General features: G+C 34.9%; 2 protein-coding genes across 2 annotated transcripts; both read left to right on the forward strand.

Moving 5' to 3' along the window:
* Positions 1-21: 21 nt before the first annotated feature.
* Positions 22-8,476, forward strand: LOC139873642 (lon protease homolog 1, mitochondrial-like). Its single transcript, XM_071861582.1, has 20 exons — positions 22-424; positions 512-577; positions 972-1,148; positions 1,244-1,309; positions 1,436-1,477; positions 1,638-1,760; positions 2,496-2,594; positions 2,728-2,793; positions 2,876-2,962; positions 3,101-3,140; positions 3,284-3,455; positions 3,780-3,904; positions 4,100-4,230; positions 4,714-4,818; positions 4,925-5,038; positions 5,188-5,355; positions 5,562-5,663; positions 6,206-6,352; positions 6,811-7,323; positions 7,833-8,476. Exons 1-20 carry the CDS (start codon positions 161-163, stop codon positions 8,004-8,006), a joined length of 2,781 nt encoding a protein of 926 aa, XP_071717683.1. The 5' UTR covers positions 22-160; the 3' UTR covers positions 8,007-8,476.
* Positions 8,477-19,445: 10,969 nt separating this feature from the next.
* LOC139871083 (uncharacterized) lies at positions 19,446-20,474 on the forward strand. Its single transcript, XM_071858822.1, has one exon. It carries the CDS (start codon positions 19,446-19,448, stop codon positions 20,472-20,474), a length of 1,029 nt encoding a protein of 342 aa, XP_071714923.1.
* Positions 20,475-23,198: the final 2,724 nt, after the last annotated feature.

Below are 23,198 nucleotides of genomic sequence, written 5' to 3' on the forward strand. Positions count from 1 at the left end.
TGTTCTACTTACTTTCGTGTTCTTCAAGCTCTTTCTCAATTACTCTAATGCCGCTCGTCGTTTCACACTAACTAACCACTTAATCCTCCTCAATTTTAATAAAATTAATTAATCATATAACGATTAACGACCTCCAATTTCTGCATCATCATAAACCCTAATGTTGAAGGCTATAAGGTCTTCTTCTTCATGCTTACACCAAGCTCGTTTTACCTCTAATTTACACTCCAATTCACGACATGGGGGAGTTTTACGCTCTGTTCTAGGGTTAACAAACCCTAATTTGTTACGAAGACGCTTCTTTTGTTCGGATTCTAGTGATGGATCCGGGTCGGACTCTGTGTCCGCTGTTGAGGATACTGAATCTAAATCTGCAGCGGCAATTGTTCCTACTGCTATGAAAAAGCCAGATGATTTCCTCACAGTTATACTTTTTCTTACTAACTTAGTATTAAATTTAATTTAATTTACAAAATAAAAAATTTTGTGTTATTTATTTATACATCTGCAGGTATTAGCATTGCCATTGCCACATAGACCCTTATTTCCAGGTTTTTATATGCCAATATATGTCAAGGTACTGACTTTTCGCTCCTGTTTCTTATTGTGATTCAATTCAATATAGTCTATTAAGAACTATGAGTTTGTGAAGGAGCCTAATCCCAAAGAGTTGAATGATATTTTGCACGAATTTAACTAGGAAGCGTTTTCGAGGATCCAATTGTTAAGTATTTATGTTATTAAGTAAAAAGTTATGTTTTTTCTTGCAATTGAGCATATTAGAGTTCCACAAGGATCGTAACTTTTTGTATATTTAATGCTAATCCTATCCCAATGGAGTTTAGTTGATTTGTTTAGTACTGCGTATTAAAGCTCTGCTTAAGTATTTTAATCTTCTCCATTTACCTTACATATGATGGAAATATTTGTAAGATAATGTGCTCTTCTAACTTTTACTCATACCTTTTCAGGATCCTAAATTGCTAGCTGCATTGGTTGAAAGTCGAAAACGACAGGCTCCTTATGCTGGTGCGTTTCTTGTAAAAGATGACCCTGAGACCACTGGCTCAGATAATGAGAAAAATATATATGATCTCAAGGGCAAAAATTTGTTAAACCGTCTCCATGAAGTTGGTACACTGGCCCAGGTACTTGTAATGCAAATAATGTGTAACTAGTTGTGATAAACCTGTATATATTTATTATGTATCATTAGTAATAAGTTCTTGATGTTTTTAAGTAGATTACAAGTATTCAAGGAGATCAGGTTGTTCTTATCGGTCATAGGCGACTTCGGATAACAGAAATGGTGAGTAGAATCTTTATTTATATATAATATATGTCAGGTGATAACATTAAAGCACTATTTGAAGATAACATTACTTCATTTTGATCATTGTTTATGTTGGATTGTAACAATTGAATTTTTAAACAGGTCAGTGAAGATCCTCTTACGGTTCAAGTAGATCATCTTAAGGTATCATTTATTCGTATACTAAAACGTCAAGAGATTTAATAAGCAGGCAATATTATTGAAGCAGTTTTCATCAGTATCACATTCTTACACACTATACCGTTTTTATTTTTTTTATTTTTTATTTTTTATTTTTTTATTTTTATTTTTTTATGTATTTCAGGATTCAGCATATAATAAGGATGATGATGTTATTAAGGCAACATCTTTTGAGGTCATAACTACCCTTAGAGATGTGTTGAAGACAAGTTCTCTTTGGAGGGATCATGTTCAAACCTATAATCAGGTTTAGTGTTTGCTTTAATTACACTAGTATAAATGTTGACAATGGGTTAATTTCTATTAATTTGTGATAATTACACTTGTTCAACGTTCTTCAGTTTGCTTTGATTACGCTTGTTACTGTTTTTTGTTATCATACAACAATCTTGTTTAATAATTTTGGGCCGTGAATCATTAAGTTACATGTCATAAAAACAAAACAAGTTAATTATTTATATACATAACGGATTTGCCACATTGCTAGGTTATCTTAATAGTGTTGCTCATGCTCACAAACAATTATTAGATAATTTGAAGCATAAAAATATGAGTACCAAACACTGTTTTTTACCACTATATAATTCATATCTTTTTGATGTCATTGACCCCGTGTATAAAGTAGGTATCTCATTTATACATTACTTTGCAAATTTCTATGTTTCTCCTAATTTACAAAAGATCTCTAACAAAAGGTAACTAATTTAGTGCCTTCTATAATCCAAAGTAAAAGGTTAGAGACGAGGTTAATAAGGTTTGTTGCTTCAGTTGGTCGGTTAAATAATAATTTCATAGTGAACTTTAGAAGTATGACTGGTACATGTGCGTCTACCGATGGTTAGATAATGTGTTTTTAGCTGGAAAACGGTTTTATTTGCTTCTGCTTTACGAGTACCGCTTATTCAGAAGAATTACCACATCACTCAACTAACTTTTTCTTTTATTTCACGTTTATGGTTGAACTACTTGCATCTTTATACAGCATATTGGTGATTTCAATTATCCAAGATTAGCGGACTTTGGTGCTGCAATATCTGGTTCCAACAAACTACAATGTCAGCAAGTGCTTGAAGAGTTAGATGTAAGTAACATTTAATATTCATAAAGATAAATATTGTATGGGTGCATAGTGATTAATCGTAATTGACATATTTTAGTGGCTCTTAGTCTATATGTTCTTTCTACGTCATGTATTCACATTAATGTCAATGTAGGTTTCAAAACGGTTGAGACTAAGTCTGGAGCTATTGAAGAAAGAAATGGAGATACATAAGATTCAGGCAAGTTTTGATGACAAATTACATGTGTATTTGCACAAAAATCAGTTATGGATATCGTCTCAATGTTGTTGGTTTTGTTTAGGAATCCATTGCAAAAGCTATAGAAGAGAAAATAAGCACTGAACAACGCCGTTATTTGTTAAATGAGCAGTATAAGGCTATCAAAAAGGTGCCTTATATAACTAATTTATAGTTTTTGTTCTTTTCTATTGCACAAATTTTTGCTTGCATCATATTTCCAGTTCTTCGGTGTTGTGAGATTGTAAACCTGTTACAATATCTAAAGACGCATGTCATTTTGATGCAGGAATTAGGGCTTGAAACAGATGATAAAACAGCACTCACTGGTAATTTTTTTGCTTACTATTATATGATGTGAATGCATGTAACTCTTAGATATCCTATAACTAATTATTATGTGCTGAACTTTTGCTATACAGTCTTGATTTCTTAAACATGTTTTTAGACAATTAGTATGTTTTTGCGGTAGATAAATTTCGGGATAGAATTGATCCAAACAAGGAGAAAATTCCATCTCATGTGCTACAAGTTATCGAAGAAGAACTGAAGAAATTACAACTTTTGGAAGCTAGTTCAAGTGAATTTAATGTTACCCGTAACTATCTTGATTGGTTGACTGCCTTACCTTGGGGTAACTATAGGTATGTCAGTAATTAGTAACCTCTTTATGTTTACATCATTTAAGCATTGTAGTGTTTCTATACTATAAAGATTAAAAAAAATTAGTCATATTATGTTAACCTTTAAAAACACAAATGAAATCTGCATGCATGTTCTATAAGGGAGTAGTTGTTTATTGTCACTTTGTTGTACGATTATTTATATGTTTACATACATTATTTATATATTTACATACAGTTCATTGGCTACATGTATATATTTAGTTATATAATATACATGCTTTTATTGGTTTTGGAAGTAGTAATGGTTGTGATTCTGATGTTAAGCCTTATAATTAACTCCAGTGACGAGAACTTTGACGTTGTACGGGCTAAAGAGATTCTTGATGAGGATCATTATGGCTTGACCGATGTTAAAGAAAGGATACTCGAATTTATTGCCGTAGGAAAACTGAGAGGAACAGCACAAGGTTAGTTGATCGCAAGTATTTAACCTATGTTTTCAATATGACTGTAAGGTTCCTTTTTTTTGCTATTTTTATTGAGATGATATATGAAATAGTATCATGATAAGACTTGAGTAATAATTTGTAATTCTATACACTGCTTAATGTATGAATTCTGAAATAAAATAGCTTATTACAAGATGTGTCTTTTTGATTCAGGAAAAATCATTTGCCTTTCTGGTCCTCCTGGAGTGGGTAAAACCAGCATTGGTCGTTCGATTGCACGTGCTTTAAATAGAAAATTCTATCGGTTTTCTGTTGGTGGATTATCTGATGTGGCTGAAATCAAGGTCAATATCCTCCATTTATGTTTTAATAGTAGATAGATGTGACAAGAGGGCATGTCAGACTGGCAGGGTAATGGGTTAATACGTGTTGAGATTGATATTTGTCGTTTATTGGTATATGTGGACTCTAGTTGTCTAGTTGGAATGAGCCATAGACACTATTTGTTCAGTCTATCTTATTATTCACTACAGTTTATTACCCCATACTTTATTATACCAGTTTAGGTTACAAATCAATAATCATAATAACAACAATGATAATAACAATAATCAATAGAGCAATTTAGGTGGTTTGCATACACGATAAAATAAATACGGGGCTACTTTCAAAAGTTACAACCCATTCCACATCTTTCAGTTCTATTCAAGCTTTATAAATTGACCTATATAAAACAATCAGATTGACCTATTTTATGACTTACTTGGTTGCAATTGTTGCCCTTAATTGGCAGTAATTTGTTGTAGTAACATATATGATTGTATCAGGGACATCGCCGAACCTATATAGGTGCAATGCCTGGAAAAATGGTACAATGTCTGAAAAGTGTGGGAACTGCAAACCCTCTAGTACTAATTGACGAGATTGACAAGGTATAAGATGATTTTAAAGAGATAATTTTTTATTCGTGTGTCATTCAACATTTGGAAATAAATACCTAGTGTTGGAATGATTGATCATTTCCTATCTTGGTTGCAGTTAGGGAGGGGTCATTCAGGTGATCCAGCAAGTGCTATGTTAGAGCTACTTGATCCGGAGCAAAATGCCAACTTTTTAGATCATTACCTTGATGTTCCAATCGACTTGTCGAAGGTCAGAGAACGCGTTCTTGTTGTCTTTTTCTTATATGTGCAGAAGGATATGTTTCATTGTGTTATTTGCATCAAGAATGTCGTCGTTTTTCTCACTCCACTAGAACTTGTTCAATTTGAGTACTCAGATATCTATACTTTTGGATGCAGGTATTATTTGTATGTACAGCAAATGTATTGGAAACAATACCCAATCCACTAATGGACAGAATGGAGGTTATTCCCATTGCTGGTTATATTACCGATGAGAAAATGCATATTGCTCGAGATTATCTAGAGAAGAGCACCCGTGATGCATGTGGTGTCAAGCCTGAACAGGTTTCTCTCTTGTCAATTAAATAAATTTCTCTTTGCTTATATACAAGTTTAACGATCTAAATAGATTTACAAAAAATAAAATAGAAAATTTTGACAAATGTTGAAGGTTTTTTTAATCTGTAATGGAATAGCAAATAGTATATGCACTAGTTTTCCGTTTTAGTGAAGTAGATACCGAGCAAGTGAGCGTTGATTGGAATTCGCAGGTTGAAGTGACAGAGGCAGCTCTATTATCTTTGATTGAAAATTACTGTCGAGAAGCGGGGGTTCGGAATCTTCAAAAACAAATTGAGAAGATTTACCGCAAGGTTTCCCTACTTAGTATATAATTATTCTTATGTCTTAGTTCTTAACATCGTGACATTCTCATAAAATGTTGTAGTTCAGTTGCTGAACTATCTATCTGTGAAATATGAAGGTTACAAATTGGGTGGGTGGCTGACGGGTCATGAAGGGTAACTATCTGTACGGGCTTGGGCCCGACCAATAAACCTTTGTCCAGATCTATGAAAGCTTAATGATTACTGAAATTAGTGTGTCAAATATGACTACAAGATTTTGCTTTATTTTAATAAAAAAGGTGATTATGAAAATGTATGTGTTTGGTTGAAGGGCTTATTTTACAAATTGGGTATCAAACCCATCAATTTAGGCATATTTCATGCCCAACAAGGTTAATGGATTTAAAAATCTATTCCCATTACCATAAAAACATCCATGCCTTGGTGACTCATGTATCTAGCCAAAAAAACACCCTAGATTAAAACCAAATGCGACCAAAATTATAAATCAATGTGTAAGGGATACCACAATAACGGTGTTTATGGGTTTTTATGAAACTTTCTTGTAGATTGCATTACAACTAGTCCGAAATGGAGCACAAAGTGAACCTTCAATTTTAAAAAGTGAGAGTGAAGAATCCAAATCCGACACTACAGAAGAAGAAGCTGAAGTTGTAGAGACGAATGTTTCTGCTGATCAGGTTTCTGAGTTACAGGTAAAGCAACTATGAAAGCTTGTGATTTTTACAAATTCTTTTTATTGGTCTGGTAAATATCGCCCTCTTGTTTTCCTTCACAAATTAGTGAACAGAAATATAAGGTCTTTATTGTTAAACAGAGACCATTTTGCAGAAAGATTTTAGTTATTAACAAAAACACCAGAATGAACATGAATGATTGTAATGTACATGTATAAGACTTTATCCCTAACTACTAATTGTAGACGTAAATGAAAACCAATTACAAGTTGCATAACCCTAAATGATTTGACGAGCAATATGTTGGGATCAAAATCTGCCTATAGAACCAACAGTATGTTGGTTTACAAGTCCCAGGAAGTTGCTTTATGGGCCGATTTTTATTTTATTATAATAGGTCAGTTACAAGTTACATTGTTAGTTCAATCAACTAACATATCCTTGAATATTTGTGTTGTCTCATTTTACAATTCCAGGTTTCTGATGGAAGCAAAGAGGATAAAGTAGTAACCAATGCAACTGAAAAAGTTCTGATCGATGATAAAAATCTCGCAGATTATGTCGGAAAACCTGTTTTCCATGCTGAGCGTATGTATGACCACACACCACTAGGAGTTGTCATGGGTCTGGCTTGGACTGCAATGGGCGGATCCACCTTATATATAGAGACCACACGGGTGGAACAAGGTGAAGGGAAAGGAGCCCTTCATTTGACTGGTCAACTTGGTGACGTAATGAAAGAAAGTGCTCAAATTGCTCACACTGTTGCCAGAGGAATACTGGCTACCAAAGACCACGAAAATGCCTTCTTTGCAAATTCCAAGCTTCATTTGCATGTCCCTGCAGGTGCTACACCGAAAGACGGTCCTAGTGCTGGTTGCACAATGATAACATCTATGCTGTCCCTTGCAATGAACAAACAAGTCAAGAAGGACCTAGCCATGACCGGGGAAGTAACTCTGACGGGTCGGGTCCTTCCAATTGGCGGGGTATGTCTTCTTAAACCTGGTCATCCTATTCTTATAATTAATTAAGTTGTTACATTTGATTTGACACCTGATTTAATGTTCTAACTTTTGGAGGTAGACCCTCACCATGAGTCACCATTATTCTCTTATGATGACAATGGACATGAATGTAGGTTGTAGTTTACTGCATTATATGTAAGTAAATAAATAAATTAAAAAGATGAAAAGAGGAACAGAAAAGTGGATGTTAGCCACCTGCCCTGTTTTTACTGAACCCATCTTCCCAACTGCCTAATCCTTTAAAAATGTGACACATAAAATTCAACCAATAAGATTAGGGGTGAAATATAAAACCGAGTGAATTATGTCAATGTTTAGGTCTATCTGATTAGGAGTATGTAGCATAACTCTTGCCCGTGCATTTCCATATTTCTTCGTATAAGGCTTTTATATTTGATAACTTGGCTATTTGTGTATTTATGTGTATCACATGCTGATCTTAAGTTGTTATATTGGCGTGCAAAATATAGGTGAAGGAGAAGACCATAGCTGCAAGACGAAGTGGCGTGAAAACTATATTATTTCCTTTGGCTAACAAACGAGACTTTGATGAGCTGGCGCCTAATGTGAAGGAAGGTCTTGATGTCCACTTTGTTGATGACTACGATCAAATATTTGAGCTGGCTTTTGAAACTGAAAAATAAGAAGTCCTTGCGAATCATTTTGGTTCCCAAGTCCATTTTTCGTTGTGCTGAAGATCTTTCTGGGTGGCCCACTGGCGAAACCAACATGTTCGGCGCTGAAAATTTCCCCCCATAACATTATAAGATCTCATATGGGGAAGTTTTTTAGATAATTTTTATTTTTGTTTCTGCTTCAGTTCAATTTTTAAGCGTTATATTAGTCCAGCACACACATTTGTAACACCCATAATTGCATTCAATGAGGATGCTAAATAATGTATTACCATGAGTTTATATACATTCTTTTTACTTGAAAGACTTGATTTGTAGGGACATACTGAAACTCGTGTACGTTCTGTACGGGTCATGTTTAAACAGACCTTTCTTAAGTATGAGTTGAGTGAACCTTTAAACACTTTCTGTTCATTGTAGAATGTAGAGGGGCTAAATGTTGAAGATTTCATTGACTTTACTGTTGCATGATAATATGATATGGTTCTATACAATTACATGTTTGTTGCCCATTTTCTTTTCGTAGTGACTTATATTTGTCGTTTAAATTTATACATTAAAGATCTTCAAAGAAAACTACTCTTTATGGCATCATTTTGGAGAAAAAATATAAGAAAAACAGAATATCATATTCGCTATTCTGATAATCAAATCGAGTAAGACGAAAATGGAAGAAGTTTTTTTTTTTTGGCCGAAAAATACGAAGACTTACACAAAAACAAAAATATTTTTGAAAAAAAAAAAACAATGACAAGAGCTACAAAAGAGAACTCTGATGAGGCTCGTAGCTAGAAAGCGGCTAAACATGCGAAGTATCTATACCGTATACCGAGCTTCATCTTACCTAAACCGAAACAATGCTAACAAAATACAAACGATCCATGAAACCAAAAGTACGCGACGAAATATGAAACCCAAGGAAACGAACTCAAATATCCTCAATGAAGACGCCGAATTCATCCATATCTGCTCCCTGAACCAATTTTTCTTCCACTTTTGATGATGCTTATTTTTAAACGGCGCATGGGGATCGCTCTAGAATTATTAAGATTAACCGTAACCGGTTCGCTCTCGGCCATACATGTCATCATTGCATCAAAAGCCGCAAAAGCCTCTTTGATCATTTTACCTTTCGCCAAAACCGAAGAACCGCCTCAATCGACTCCGCAAAACCGCCCTTCTTGTCAACCTTGCCACGCATAAACAAGTTTTGGATGGCTTCCCCGTAATCCAAGTCTTCATTATGATCAATGAGCTTATAAGAACCCAAAGTGGAGCTGGCATGCCTTCCCGACCGTAAGTTCACGCCTTCGAGTAGATCTCTAGGAACATTTCTATTTAAAATATACCACGACTTAAAAAAAACCTTCACACGATGGCTCCTCGCAATCGTAATAAATCCTTCCACTACAACCAATCAAGATTGGTAAAAACCTATCTTCATTTGTTGTATGCTCTCGACTTGCCTCCTCATCCTCCTCCTCCTTTTTCTTCTTCAATTGAGCCAATCTTTTCGCAAAAGTGATGTTGACTTCGTTTGATGAAATGTCCCGTTCATATCGATTATAAACGTTTCATATTAATTGATTTCGTTGCGAGGTTTTGACCTCTATATGAGACGTTTATCAAAGACTGCATTCGTTTTTAAAACAAACCATAACCTTTATTTTATCGATAAAGGTTAAAAACCATAACGTAGATTATCAAGTAATGATAATCTAAAGATAACGTTTTACACACGACCCAATAATATTACACATCGATTTAAATCTCCGAATGCAGTTTTTAAACAATATATTACAAGCATGCTGACTCCAATTTTTGTCCTTAAATTAGCATGCAACATCGGAAGCTCTTAATAATCACCTGAGAATAAACATGCTTTAAACGTCAACAAAAATATTGGTGAGTTATAGGTTTAGTCTATACATTTATCAAATTGTAATAATAGACCACAAGATTTTATATTTCCATTTCTCATAAACATCATGCATGCAAATAGCCATCTGCATAAAAATCATTCATATGGATTGAACACCTGGTAACCGACATTAACCATAATGCATAGAATATCCCCACAGACATTGTCGTCTGTATAATAATAATCTCGAAGTACTAAAGCCATCCATAGACATGAATGGGGGTTGTTAGGCCCAATAGATCTATCTTTAGGATTCGCGTCAATTAGGGGCCATTTCCCTAATTCTTAGGTTACCAGACTTGAAGGGCGATATTCGATTTCGATAATCCAACCATAGAATGTAGTTTCGCGTACTTGTGTCTATTTTGTAAAACATTTATAAAACTGCATGTATTCTCATCCCAAAAATATTAGATTTCAAAAGTGGGACTATAACTCACTTTCACAGATTTTCAAATCGTCGGAAATAAGACTTGGCCACGGGTCGATTCACGAACCTATAACAAATATATACATATATATATATATATATATATATACATATATATATATATATATCAAAGTATGATCGAAATATATACACAACATTTTTATTACGTGTTGATGTTTTAAGTTATTAAGTTAGCAGTCCAACGTTAATAGTCCACAATTAGTAGTCCACAGTTAGTAGTACATAAATGAATCAATATATTTTAGTGTATACAAGTCTCAGACTCGATCACAACTCAAAGTATATATATTATTTTGGAATCAACCTCAACCCTGTATAGCTAACTCGAGCATTACCGCATATAGAGTGTCTATGGTTATTCCAAATAATATATATAGATGACGTCAATATGATATGTCAAAACATTGTATACGTGTCTATGGTCTATCAAGATTACATAATATATGTTAGACTACATGTATCTATATACTTATATAAAAAAGAGTTTAAATTAGCTTAATTGTCATTAAAAGCATAATAATAGGGATGTTTGACAACTGGAAATTACACTTATCAAATTTAGACTAATACATAATTAGATGTGATAACAAAATGCAGATTTAAATTTAAATTTAATTGATAATAATAATAATAAATACAAATATAATAAAACATTTAATTTAAAACAATTTGCACGTAACCGAAATTAGTTGTGAATATATGTGATAACATAATGGATTGAAATCAATTTTTAAAATTGGACAAATTTATTCAAACGCAAAATTGTGTTTATTTTGGGTAATAAGGATAATCATAATGATTTAAAATAATTAATAATTTAAATGTGACTACGAATACAATTTGCTTCCATTAATTTAATGTATTTGATGTAATTAATCATTTCGAAAAATATGCTTAATTATCTAAGCAATAATTACTTGAAGGATACTGTATAGTGCATTTTAAAGCTATATATATATAGTTAATATCTCTGCTACTCTTTATTTACGGTAAAAATTAACACACTAGAATATTTCAACCACCGTAAGTCCCGCATATTATATGTTTTGTGTTCAACAATTCTTATATAATAAGCCTTACTATTCATTTAGCAATTTTAATATATGTTATATTGGTGCCTTATAAAATGTTTTCATTTACAGAGTGACAAAATCGTATTAACAATTAAGAATGGGTTTAGTGGGAAGTTTGCAAAGCAACCATATGAAAATGGTAATTATATCATGAAGAATTTTAAGTGCGGGGGAAAATAAGTAGTTCAATTCATTAGGGGTACAATTATAAGCTTTCGTGCACACTCGACATTTCTGTATGCGAGATAATCAATGAAATAGACAATCAAAGTGCAATAGTTTTGTTGATTTCACTGATATTGTTTCATATAATATATTGTTTACTAAGTAATTTATAGTCATTCACAACTTTAACTCCTTCTATATGGTTAATTATAAATAGTTTTTTAGCAGTCGTGCAATGCACGGACTCAAAACCTATTAATACAATATAAGTTAGTTAAGTTATGGTTAGTATAAATTTATTATAAAATTTTCGTAGCTAAAACTAGCAATTTTATGCAATTTTGTTTTACCCATAATTTCTTCATTATAAATCCGTTTTGAGTGAATCAAATTGCTATGGTTTCATAATGAATTAAAATTTATGAAACTACAGAAAAAGTATAAGTTTATAGTTAGAAATACAGGTTACAAGTCATTTTTGAAAGAAGTAGTCATTTCCGTCGAAAGAACGACATCTTGATGACCATTTTGAAAAACATACTTCCACTTTGAGTTTAACCATGATTTTTGGATATAGTTTCATGTTCATAAGAAATATCATTTTCTCAGAATAACAACTTTTAATTCAAAGGTTATCATTGTTTTTAATTATCCAACCCAAAACAGCCCCCGGTTTAACTATGACGGCGTATGTCTGGTTTTACGGTGTTCATCGTGTTTCCAGGTTTTAAATCATTACGTTAGCATATCATATAGATATAGAACATGTGTTTAGTTGATTTTAAAAGTTAAGTTAGAAGGATTAACTTTGTTTGCGAACAAGTTTAGAATCAACTAAACTATGTTCTAGTGATTACAAGTTTAAATCTTCGAATAAGATAGTTTTATATATATATATAAATCGAATGATGTCATGAACATCATTACTACCTCAAGTATAGTAGGTAAACCTACTAGAAATGACAAGAAATAATCTTGAGCTTGAATGGATCTTTGATGGCTTGGAAGTTCTTGAAGTAGAATCATGACACGAAAACAATTTCAAGTAAGATTACTACTCGAATTAAGATAGTTATAGTTATAGAATCGAATCAAAGTTTGAATATGAATATTACCTTGAATAATAAAGATAACCTACTGTAAATAACAAAGTTTTCTTGATCTTGGATGATTACTTGGAATGGATTAGAAAGCTTGGAAGTAAACTAGTAAACTTGAAAGTGTTCTTGGTGTGTTCTTGAGTTGTTGTTTTGTAAGTTGGTTTATGTATGGATTTATGAGCTAGATTGATGTAGATTTTGATGAAGATGATGAAGAACACTTAGAACACCAAGAGATAACTTGAGAGAGATGAGTTTGATGCATAAAAGTTGGAATGAAAATGTGTTTGTGGTAGGTGAAAGAAAACGTGAACTAGGCCTTATCATATAGGCTCCATGAGTTTGTAATGTTGTGAGATATTTCATGCTAGTTGCCAAATGATGGTTCCCACATGTTTGTTGACTCATTAAGTTCTGCTAAGAGCTGATCATTGAAGTGTATATACCAATAGTATGTACATCTAGGAGCTGGGTATTGTACGAGTACGAATACGGTTGCATACGAGTAGAATTGTTGATGAAAATAATTGAGAATGTAATTGTAAGCATTTTTGTTAAGTAGAAGTACTTTGATATATGTCATGAAGTCTTTCAAAAGTGTATTATTACATCTTAATACACTACATGTAAATGCATTTTAACTGAGTCGTTAAGTCATCGTTAGTCGTTACATGGAAATGTTGTTTTGAAACATTTAACGATCTTGTTAAATGTAATTAATCCATTGTTATAATACTTATTGAGATGAGATGTTAAATTGTTACATTATCATGGTAACATTATGTATTAATATATCTTAATATGATATATAAATAGTAAGACGTTATTACAACGATAATCGTTACATATAGATATTGTTTTGAATTCCTTAAGTTAGTAGTCTTGTTTTATGTATATAGTTTGTTGTTAATATACATAATGAGATACTTAAATATCATTTCATTATGTTAAACATATCTATAGTCTATATATATATATATATATATATATATATATATATATATATATATATATATATATATATATATATATATATATATATATATTAACATGTCATATACGAGTTATAACGTTCGTGAATCCTCGGACAAACTGGGTGGTCAAACGTTAACACAAAATCCATTTCAAGTAATCAAGTCTTAACAAGTTTGATTGCTTAACATGTTGGAAGCATTTATTCATGTAAATATTAATCTCATATAATATATAATCATGGAAAAGTTCGGGTTACTACATTTGACCCTAAAGTTTCAGGATTTTCTTTAACATTGATCTCCACTTTGTTAACCAAAGAATTAATTCCAACATCAACAACACATGAAAGAAAAAATACCCTCACAGTTGAGTTTAACATGAGCCGAAGCATATACATGATACTTTAATTCAACACCTGGAGCCTGATAAGTTGTTTTTTTTCACACTTTGCTCACCTAAATCAGTAGGTGAAGCCATTAAATTATTAGCAACCAAATTAATAGATTGCACACACTCAATATTCAAAGAATCTAAAAGCAGAACAACGGGATTCGGAACGTCACAATTATCAAATTCGTCAACATACAGGTACGTTTACCCGCACTATTTCATTTTGATGAGCATTCCTGGCCGGAGGTCCTTTAGGAAGCAATCTCTTGGCTCTCGAGTAGAGGGAGGGTCGATCTTATCTAGTCGCGGGTTCTATACCCGCGGATGGAGTAGTGACTTCCTTCTAATCTAGGGTTCGAGGAATGATTGTCTACACTCCACCTCCCTCATACCCTACATTCGTGGGATTGGGTATTGTTGTTGTTGTTGTTGTTGTTGTTGTTGTTGTTGTTGTTGTTGTTGTTGTTGTTGTTGTATTTAAACTACCAAATCGGATACCCCTGACATTCACGTTGTCCGCAATTGTAACGACCCAAACCGTAAATTAAACGCAAAACTTTTTTTTATGGGCTGACCACACCCGCCAGCACTAAGGCGCGGTGTGCCTTGTCTAGCCGCGACGTGGACCACAACAGATACTGAAAGTCAGCAACCACCAAAAATTCTGTTACCAATATACAGTAGCACCCGCGACGCGGAAGACCTACCCGCGATGCGGCTTAGGCCGTGGCTTGATGCTGATGTTTAATTTTTTTTTTAAGTCTTAAATTTAACAACCATAAAACATGTTTCAACCCAAAACATTTCCAAAAGCATATTTAATGAAGTATACATATTCTAAATCACAATTCGAGTATTTTAACAGCCGGGCCACATTCGCCCGTTTACAACCCAAAATATAAGTTTCGACCCGACAAGTTTAAATACGAAACAAAACCCGAGCATGGTGCTTGGGGTTAAACTACCCAAAACTAGATCAAACTTCAAAAGCAACCCTCTAGCATAGTCATAAAGGGGAGATCTCTAGTCCACAAGTTTGCCCTTGCCCTTGTCCACAACTGAATCTAAAAAGAGTAAACAAAGAGAGGGTAAGCAAAATGCTCAGTGAATGCAACAATTATACATATACATATATAATCTACTTATTTGCAAACACTTACAAACATACCGCATACATGCTAGCAACTTAATTAGCATACAATCTCAAAGAGTAAGCTATAATCCTCAACACGTCACAAGCTAGCATAACCAATAGCATGTAGTATAAATAGTACTAATAAAATCCACACACACAATATGGTTAACCATACTCACGTCATGGTGCTACCGGCTCCTTGGTTCACACCATACACATTTGTCATGATGCTACCGGCTCTTTCGTTCACATCACAACATGAGTCATACTCACGCTAAGGTGCTACCGGCTCTTTGGTCCACACCCTAACAACTAATGCTATAGTGCTTCCGGCTCTTTGGTTCACACTACAACACACATGCCGCGATGCTACAGGCTCTTTGGTTCACATCATAGCACCAATTTACACATGCTATGGCACTACCGGCTCTTTGGTTCATACCATAGCACACAAATAAATACACTATATACATAAACGTATAATTATTCCACTTACTTTTTAACCGAAGAGTGAATGTAAGCAAGTAGGCTCCTCAACCATCAATGTAATTCACCTATTACATTAACATTAATCAACAACACATCTAAATGGAACTTTCGACCCACCCAAATAGACACTTAGTGCAATTGTACACCATTTGCACTTACAACGCCACCCTTAGGCTTAAACCACCAATAATTACTAAAGCTAGTGACTATGGCCCTAATCCACCCAAATACACCTCATTTGGTCTTTAAGCACATGCTTGCACAATTTTAACCCAAAAACTCATTTTGACCTAACAATGGGTCAAACCCTAAACTTGCAAGCCACATGCACCAAATCACTAGCTAATCAAGTTTATTAGTAAACTTAACCAATATTAGTTCATAATACTAACAATTTCAACAACCAACCCAAACCCACAAACATTAGGGTTTATAGACCAAGTCTCAGCCCATAAACCCTCAAATTCACAAGAACTAGGGTTTATACTCACACAAGCCTCAAATACACTAATTAAACACAATTAATCATGAGATTTGGGATTGAGACTTACCACCACACCCAAAAGAAGCTTGAAGGTTGAAACACAAGGCTTTGAACTTCCACTTAGCAAGAAACCCACTTGAAAACCTCCAAACCAAGCTTTCTCTCACTAATGCTTTCTCTCTCTAATTGGATGGAAGAGATAAGGTTGGTGAATGGGGTAAATGAGCACCATCTGCCCTCTTGTGGCCATTAATTCGTCCATATGTGAAATGACCATAATACCCTCCTTTATCTCTTAGTTAAAACAAGAAATCAACAACAGGGCCTAGCCGTGCCGCTCCCAGCGACGCTGCGCCGCGGCTTAACACACAAAACAGTTCCATCCTTTATTAATTATTCACAATATGTACGCTCGAGTTTCGGGTCTTACATCAAATTTCTTTAAAACCGAATCCTCCATCGAACCAAACCTGATGACGGGAGAAAATGTAAACGTGTGCACCTCTTGACTCGGTTCCACCCCACTCTCTAAATTCGAGTTGACAAGAATATCAGGAGCCTTCATTGAACTGGCTAAAGAATCGACTTGGATAACTTCAATTCTTTGTTTGTTTTTGTTAAATCTACTAATGCTAAACATAGTCATGATATGGTTGATGTAGATTTAGTGAACTCATGGTATTCTAAGTGTGTTGTTTGGGTGTCAGAGTTATCGGAAATAGCAGATTTCAAGGGGTCACCTCATGTTTATTAGTAATTATTTTAATATTTTAATTATTTTTTTTTTTTTTATTTTTTTTTTATTTTTTTTTTTTTTGCAAAAACCAAATATAACTACGGAAACTTTCATTAAAAATGTAAGAAACCAACAGAACAAAACAAAAATCAGGATAGAAGGATACAACCACACAACCAAACTACAGCTACCTCATGAATAAACAAACTAGCCTTGGTTACACTGAATTCAGGAGCCTAGATTGTTTCTCAATGGCTATTTTTTCTAACAATATAATGTAAATGATGGTTTGCATCAAATCATTCAAGAATCTTATATAACACTCCTATGCAAGTAGAAAAGTGGGCTGTCTACAACTCAAAAAACCGTCCATTGCCAAACGCATACCGGCATTGGAAGGATCATTATCAGCTCATCACTACTACCAGATCTGCCTGCACCACCAATAAGCCGTCCAAATATCCCTGCTTTTATCAATCCAAAAAACGTTAGTATGGAGTAATATTCTAGCTCAATTTGGGTAATAAACATATAGTAGATACACCAAAACCAAGAATTCATTACAGTAATTAGCGTATTCAGCCACTGCCACAATATTAAATAAAAAAAACATGCTAAATTCCATTTTTAAAAGAAAATGAAGGTGAAGTACGTCAGTATAATGGCCAAGTATTGCACTCCAATTGGTTCTATAGAAAATGAAGTGTCAACTATGTGATTCGAAGATGTTAGAAAGGCATTTAATTTTCAAGTATTGCACATAAACAAGAACAAGCATTTGTGCTAACAATTTTCAAAATTGTGGGCAAGAATTTTGAGCAATCCAAAACAATATGCTTAGAGGTATAAGTGGCATTTTCGACCAATGCACTTTTGGGTTGTGTTTTATCTCCAACAAGTTAAATATAAAAATGCCAAAGTGTCTTTGGCCTAACAGTATCGGGGAGCCTCTCTGACCTTGAGGTCATGGGTTCGAGTCCTGTTTATGACATATTCGTGTAAAATTATATAGAGTGCGTGAATTTGCCGTTCTTAAAAAAGTTAAATATGAAAACAAGCAAAGTGCGAAATAGAATGAAAGTTGTTCAAAACCAAATTATAATGCATACAACGTCATAAGCTATTGTATATAGAAATTTAGAAAAGTATGTTGGAAAAACTTGATAAAAACGTGTGTTTTCACCAAACTTTGGACACAAATAATTATATGTTTGAGTGACATATAATAGTAACTATTTAGTGAGTTTTTTAGTCCTTGACGAGGGCTTTAAAATGAGTTAAAGAGTATCCAAAACGGATTAAAGGTGAATGAGATATCGAATCTCAAAGTTGCTAGTTTGGTACAAAATCTAGAAGTTTTGGTATTTTGCCCCACATCGATTGTGGGAACAAACCTAAGGCTATAGTCTCCACTATAAATAAAGGCCTTAGGCTTTGAAGAAACACACACCAAAAAATCATATAAGCATTCTTATATGATTAGAGTTTCCTCTCAGCCGCAACAAAGTCTCCCCGTTCCGGTTACCTTTCAAGCAAGTGGTCAAGTCCGGCAGTACGCTGCTTCGGACCGGTGTACCATGGGAACAGACGTCGAATATGTTTAAGGGAATTGTGTCAAACACAAGCCCGGTTCAACCTAATATCGGTTAGATCGTTTCAACTTTCTCTTAGTTTGATTAATTAGCAATATGATTATTACGTTTGTGATAATATATACAAGTGTTTCAGTTTCGTATATATTTTTCCTACAAAATATTCTAGCAATACCACATTTTTTTTATCATAAGGCATAACGTTAAATCAATCAAAACTCACAAAATGGACAAAAACATTGAAGGACAACTCAACCCGGCCTGACCCGTTTCGATCGGTACTGAAAGAAAAGGACATGTTTCAACCCGATACTGCTTTGACCCATTAAACAACCCTCCAGACCCACTCATCATGCCACCTCTGGCTCTACATATATATGAGTAAATCAACAACTCATCTCTACATGCTAGATGCTCATCACGACACTTCAATGTAGCTAAGTCTACACGACGTCAAAACAAAACCTAATTTAACAAGTCAACACATACAACAAAGAAATACATATTTTGCATATTTCTTTTATAAAACAAAACATAAGATAAAGACTGTATCAGTTGGTGACACTTGCCTCCATTTCATATATTTGATGCCTAGAAGAACATTATCGATCAGGTTGCTACTTCATCTATATTAGCCGACATATAAAGTCTACCATATATTGTCTATATTTAGATCATCTTATGTATAGCAAGTTTATGCAGTCAACTCTCATATGTATAGCAAAGATCATATTGCCTGATTTCTAGGCTAGTTAGTGAGCTGTGATAGGCAACCTAGCAGTATATAGAGGGCACGTATCATTCTTTGTACAGTCATTCACAGAATTACAATCTTACATGGTATCAGGCCAGTATACCCTTCTCTCCTAAAACCCTACTGCCGCAGCATTTCTTTTTTTTCCTGCACAATTCTCCCTGCTAACACGAAACATTCATCATGAATGAAAAATTTCATCCTGCACTGTCAATCTCAAACATAAAGAATCTTATCCCTATCACTCTTGAAATCAACAATTCACAATATAATTCTTGGTCTCACCTTTTCAAACTGCACTGCAGGGCTTATGATGTTATTGATCACATCATCCCCAAACCTGATAATTCATCCTCTTCTATCACCACGGACACCACTAAACCTCCACTATGGGATCGTTTAGATGCACTTGTTCTTCAGTGGATCTATGCAACTATCTCAACTGATCTAATGAATCAAATTATTGAAGACGAATCTATTGCTGAACACGCTTGGAATCGATTGCAAAATATCTTCCAAGACAACAAAAACACTCGTGCCCTTTACCTACAACGCCAATTCAACACCATCCGTCTTGATGAGTTCCCAGATTGCGCTGCATACTGTCAAGAAATCAAAGTATTGGCCGATCAACTTCGAAATGTTGGAGACAAAGTCAGCGACGATCGTATGGTTCTTCAATTGATTGCCGGACTCAACGACAACTTCGATACGGTGGGTACCTATTTCACCCAAATGGATAAGCTTCCCACATTCTATGATGCTAGATCTAAATTAATTTTGGAAGAGACTCGCAAAAAGAAACAAGCAATTAATAATTCATCACATACCGATGCTGCTCTCCTCTCTATTGCTCCGAATAAATCAACGATGAACAGTGACGCTACCACCACTGATCGATCAAATTCGTCTACTCCGCCGACCAATCAGCAATTCCGTTACGACAATAATCGGTCACGAGGTCGTGGGAACAATTCTCGAGGTAGAAACAATCGGGGACGTGGTCAGAGTTCATACCCACAAACACCTTCGCAGCACTGGAATGGCTATCCCCCATGGTTTTATTCCTCACAGGCTAATCCAAATTGGGCCACTCAATGGACTAACACACCTTGTCCTTATCCCACAATTAATTGGACTCGGCCCAACAGCAGTAATAATAATTCGCTTCAATCTGGTATTTTGGGCCCAAGGCCTGCACAGGCCCATTAATCTAGTGGATCAGTGGCATCAGGTTACAGTCCAACTGATATTGACAGTGCTATGCATACAATGACGCTTAATCCTCCCGATGACACGTGGTACATGGACACTGGTGCTACGTCTCACATGACCACCGATTCAGGTAATCTCGAGTCTTATTATCCCTTAAGGCATTGTAAAAATATTATTGTTGGAAATGGCCATGGTATTCCTATTCAGGGTTTCGGTCACTCTACCTTATCCAATCTTTCCCGTCCTCTCTATTTAAAAAATATTCTTCACTCTCCTAACCTTATTAAAAACCTTATTTCTGTACGCCGTTTATCCACTGACAATAATATTTCCCTCGAATTTGATCCTTTTGGTTTTACTGTGAAGGATTTTCCGCAGGGCACACCAGTTCTCAGATGTAACAGTACGGGCGATCTTTATCCTATTACCAACTCATTGCTGAGACATCTATCCAAACCTGCTATGTTTGCTGCTTTATCTCCCAACATTTGGCATCACCGTCTTGGACATCCAGGCGATGAAATAATACGTTCTCTTAGTAATAAACAGTTTATTTCTTGTAATAAACAATCTTTACATTCTGTTTGTCAATCGTGTGCGTTTGGAAAACAAATAAAATTGCCATTTGTTTCTTCTTTATCTACTACTGTAGCACCCTTTGACATAATCCATAGTGACTTATGGACATCTCAGGTCCCAAGTACCGCTGGATATCGATATTATATTCTTTTCTTAGATAATCATACAAATTTCTTATGGACATATCCGATTGCTAACAAATCTGATGTTTTTTATACATTTATCAAGTTCAGTACATATATCAAAACTCAATTCGATAAACCTATCAAAACCTTCCAATGTGACAATGGAACCGAATACAATAATAAAAATTTCCATCAATTCTGTGATAAAAATGGAATGCAATTTCGTTTTTCATGTCCATATTCTTCTCCCCAAAATGGAAAATCCGAAAGAAAAATACGTGCTATAAACAACATTATGCGCACCATTCTCTCCCATGCATCTCTTCCTCTCTCTTTTTGGCCTCACGCACTTCAAATGGCCACATATCTATTAAACACACTCCCAACTAAAACACTAAACTTTCGCTCTCCAACTCAATGTCTCTACAAACGCATCCCATCTTACTCTCACTTACGCACATTCGGGTGCTTATGCTATCCTCTATTACCCTCACACACCATCAATAAATTACAACCCCGCTCTATCCCATGTGTATTCCTCGGTTATCCTCCGAATCACCGCGGTTACAAATGTTATGATTTATCTTCTAATAAATTTATCATATCTCGACACGTTGTATTCGATGAAACTCAATTTCCCTTTGCTACTAAACAACACACGAATTCAGAAAAATATCACTTATTAACTGATACTATCAATTCATCTTTTTTCCTTACATCTCAGTCTACTACTCTTGAACCACAAAATTCAACCACCAATATTCAAACAACCCCAACTCCTACTTTAAATCCAATACAAATTATTTCCACCAACAGTGACTCTCACGAGCCCACTTCTCCACAAAATATATCTTCTCAGCCCATATCCACTACAAGCCCATTACCATCCCATTCTCCAATATCGCATGCTTCTGTTCAACTTAATTCCCCAACTTCGACTACACCTAATACTACTCAATCTTCATCTCAGTCTCCTAGTTCTCTTGAATCTTCAACTAATTCTAGTCCTAGTATGCTACCTCCCACCTGCACTATCACCACTCGTAGCATGTCCGGTATCTATAAACCTAAAGTCCCGTTCAATCTCTCATCCATCACTACTATCTCTCCTCTTCCTCGCTCACCCAAAGATGCCCTTTCCGACCAAAATTGGAACATGGCCATGACCGATGAATACAACGCCTTAATGGATAATAATACTTGGGTACTTGTCCCGCGGTCACCTGATATGCATGTTATTCGTAGTATGTGGATTTTCCGACATAAAATAAAATCGGATGGCTCACTTGAAAGGTACAAAGCTCGCTTAGTTGGTGATGGGCGTTCACAAACTGTTGGTATTGATTGTAATGAAACTTTTAGTCCGGTGGTCAAACCGGCTACTATATGACTTGTATTGTCGATTGCACTATCTAAATCATGGAACATTAATCAGCTTGACGTTAAAAACGCTTTTCTTCATGGCTCTCTCAACGAAACAGTCTATATGCATCAACCATACGGTTTTTGAGATAATTCCAAACCAGATCACGTGTGCTTGTTAAAACGATCTTTATATGGCTTGAAACAAGCGCCTCGCTCATGGTACCAACGCTTTGCCACCTTTGCATCCTCGATTGGCTTTACTCATAGTCACTCGGATCATTCTCTATTTGTCTACACACGTGGACAAGATACCGCTTACTTGTTACTATACGTTGATGATATCATATTGGTTACCTCTTCGAAATTACTACGTACCAACCTCATGACTCTTTTTGCTAATGAATTTTCCATGAAAGACTTAGGATCACTAAGCTATTTTTTGGGAATCTCAGTCACCCGAAATGAGCAAGGACTTTTTCTCAGTCAAGAAAAGTATGCTGAAGATATTATTAGTCGTGCCGGTATGACAAACTCCAAAGCTGTGAAAACGCCGGTTGATACGAATGGTAAAATGAGTTCAACAAATGGTCCGTCATACTCCGATCCTACAGAATTTCGAAGCTTGGCTGGTGCACTCCAGTATTTAACATTC

The sequence above is a fragment of the Rutidosis leptorrhynchoides genome, chromosome 10, assembly GCF_046630445.1.
Source record: "Rutidosis leptorrhynchoides isolate AG116_Rl617_1_P2 chromosome 10, CSIRO_AGI_Rlap_v1, whole genome shotgun sequence".
Taxonomy (NCBI): Eukaryota; Viridiplantae; Streptophyta; class Magnoliopsida; order Asterales; family Asteraceae; genus Rutidosis; species Rutidosis leptorrhynchoides.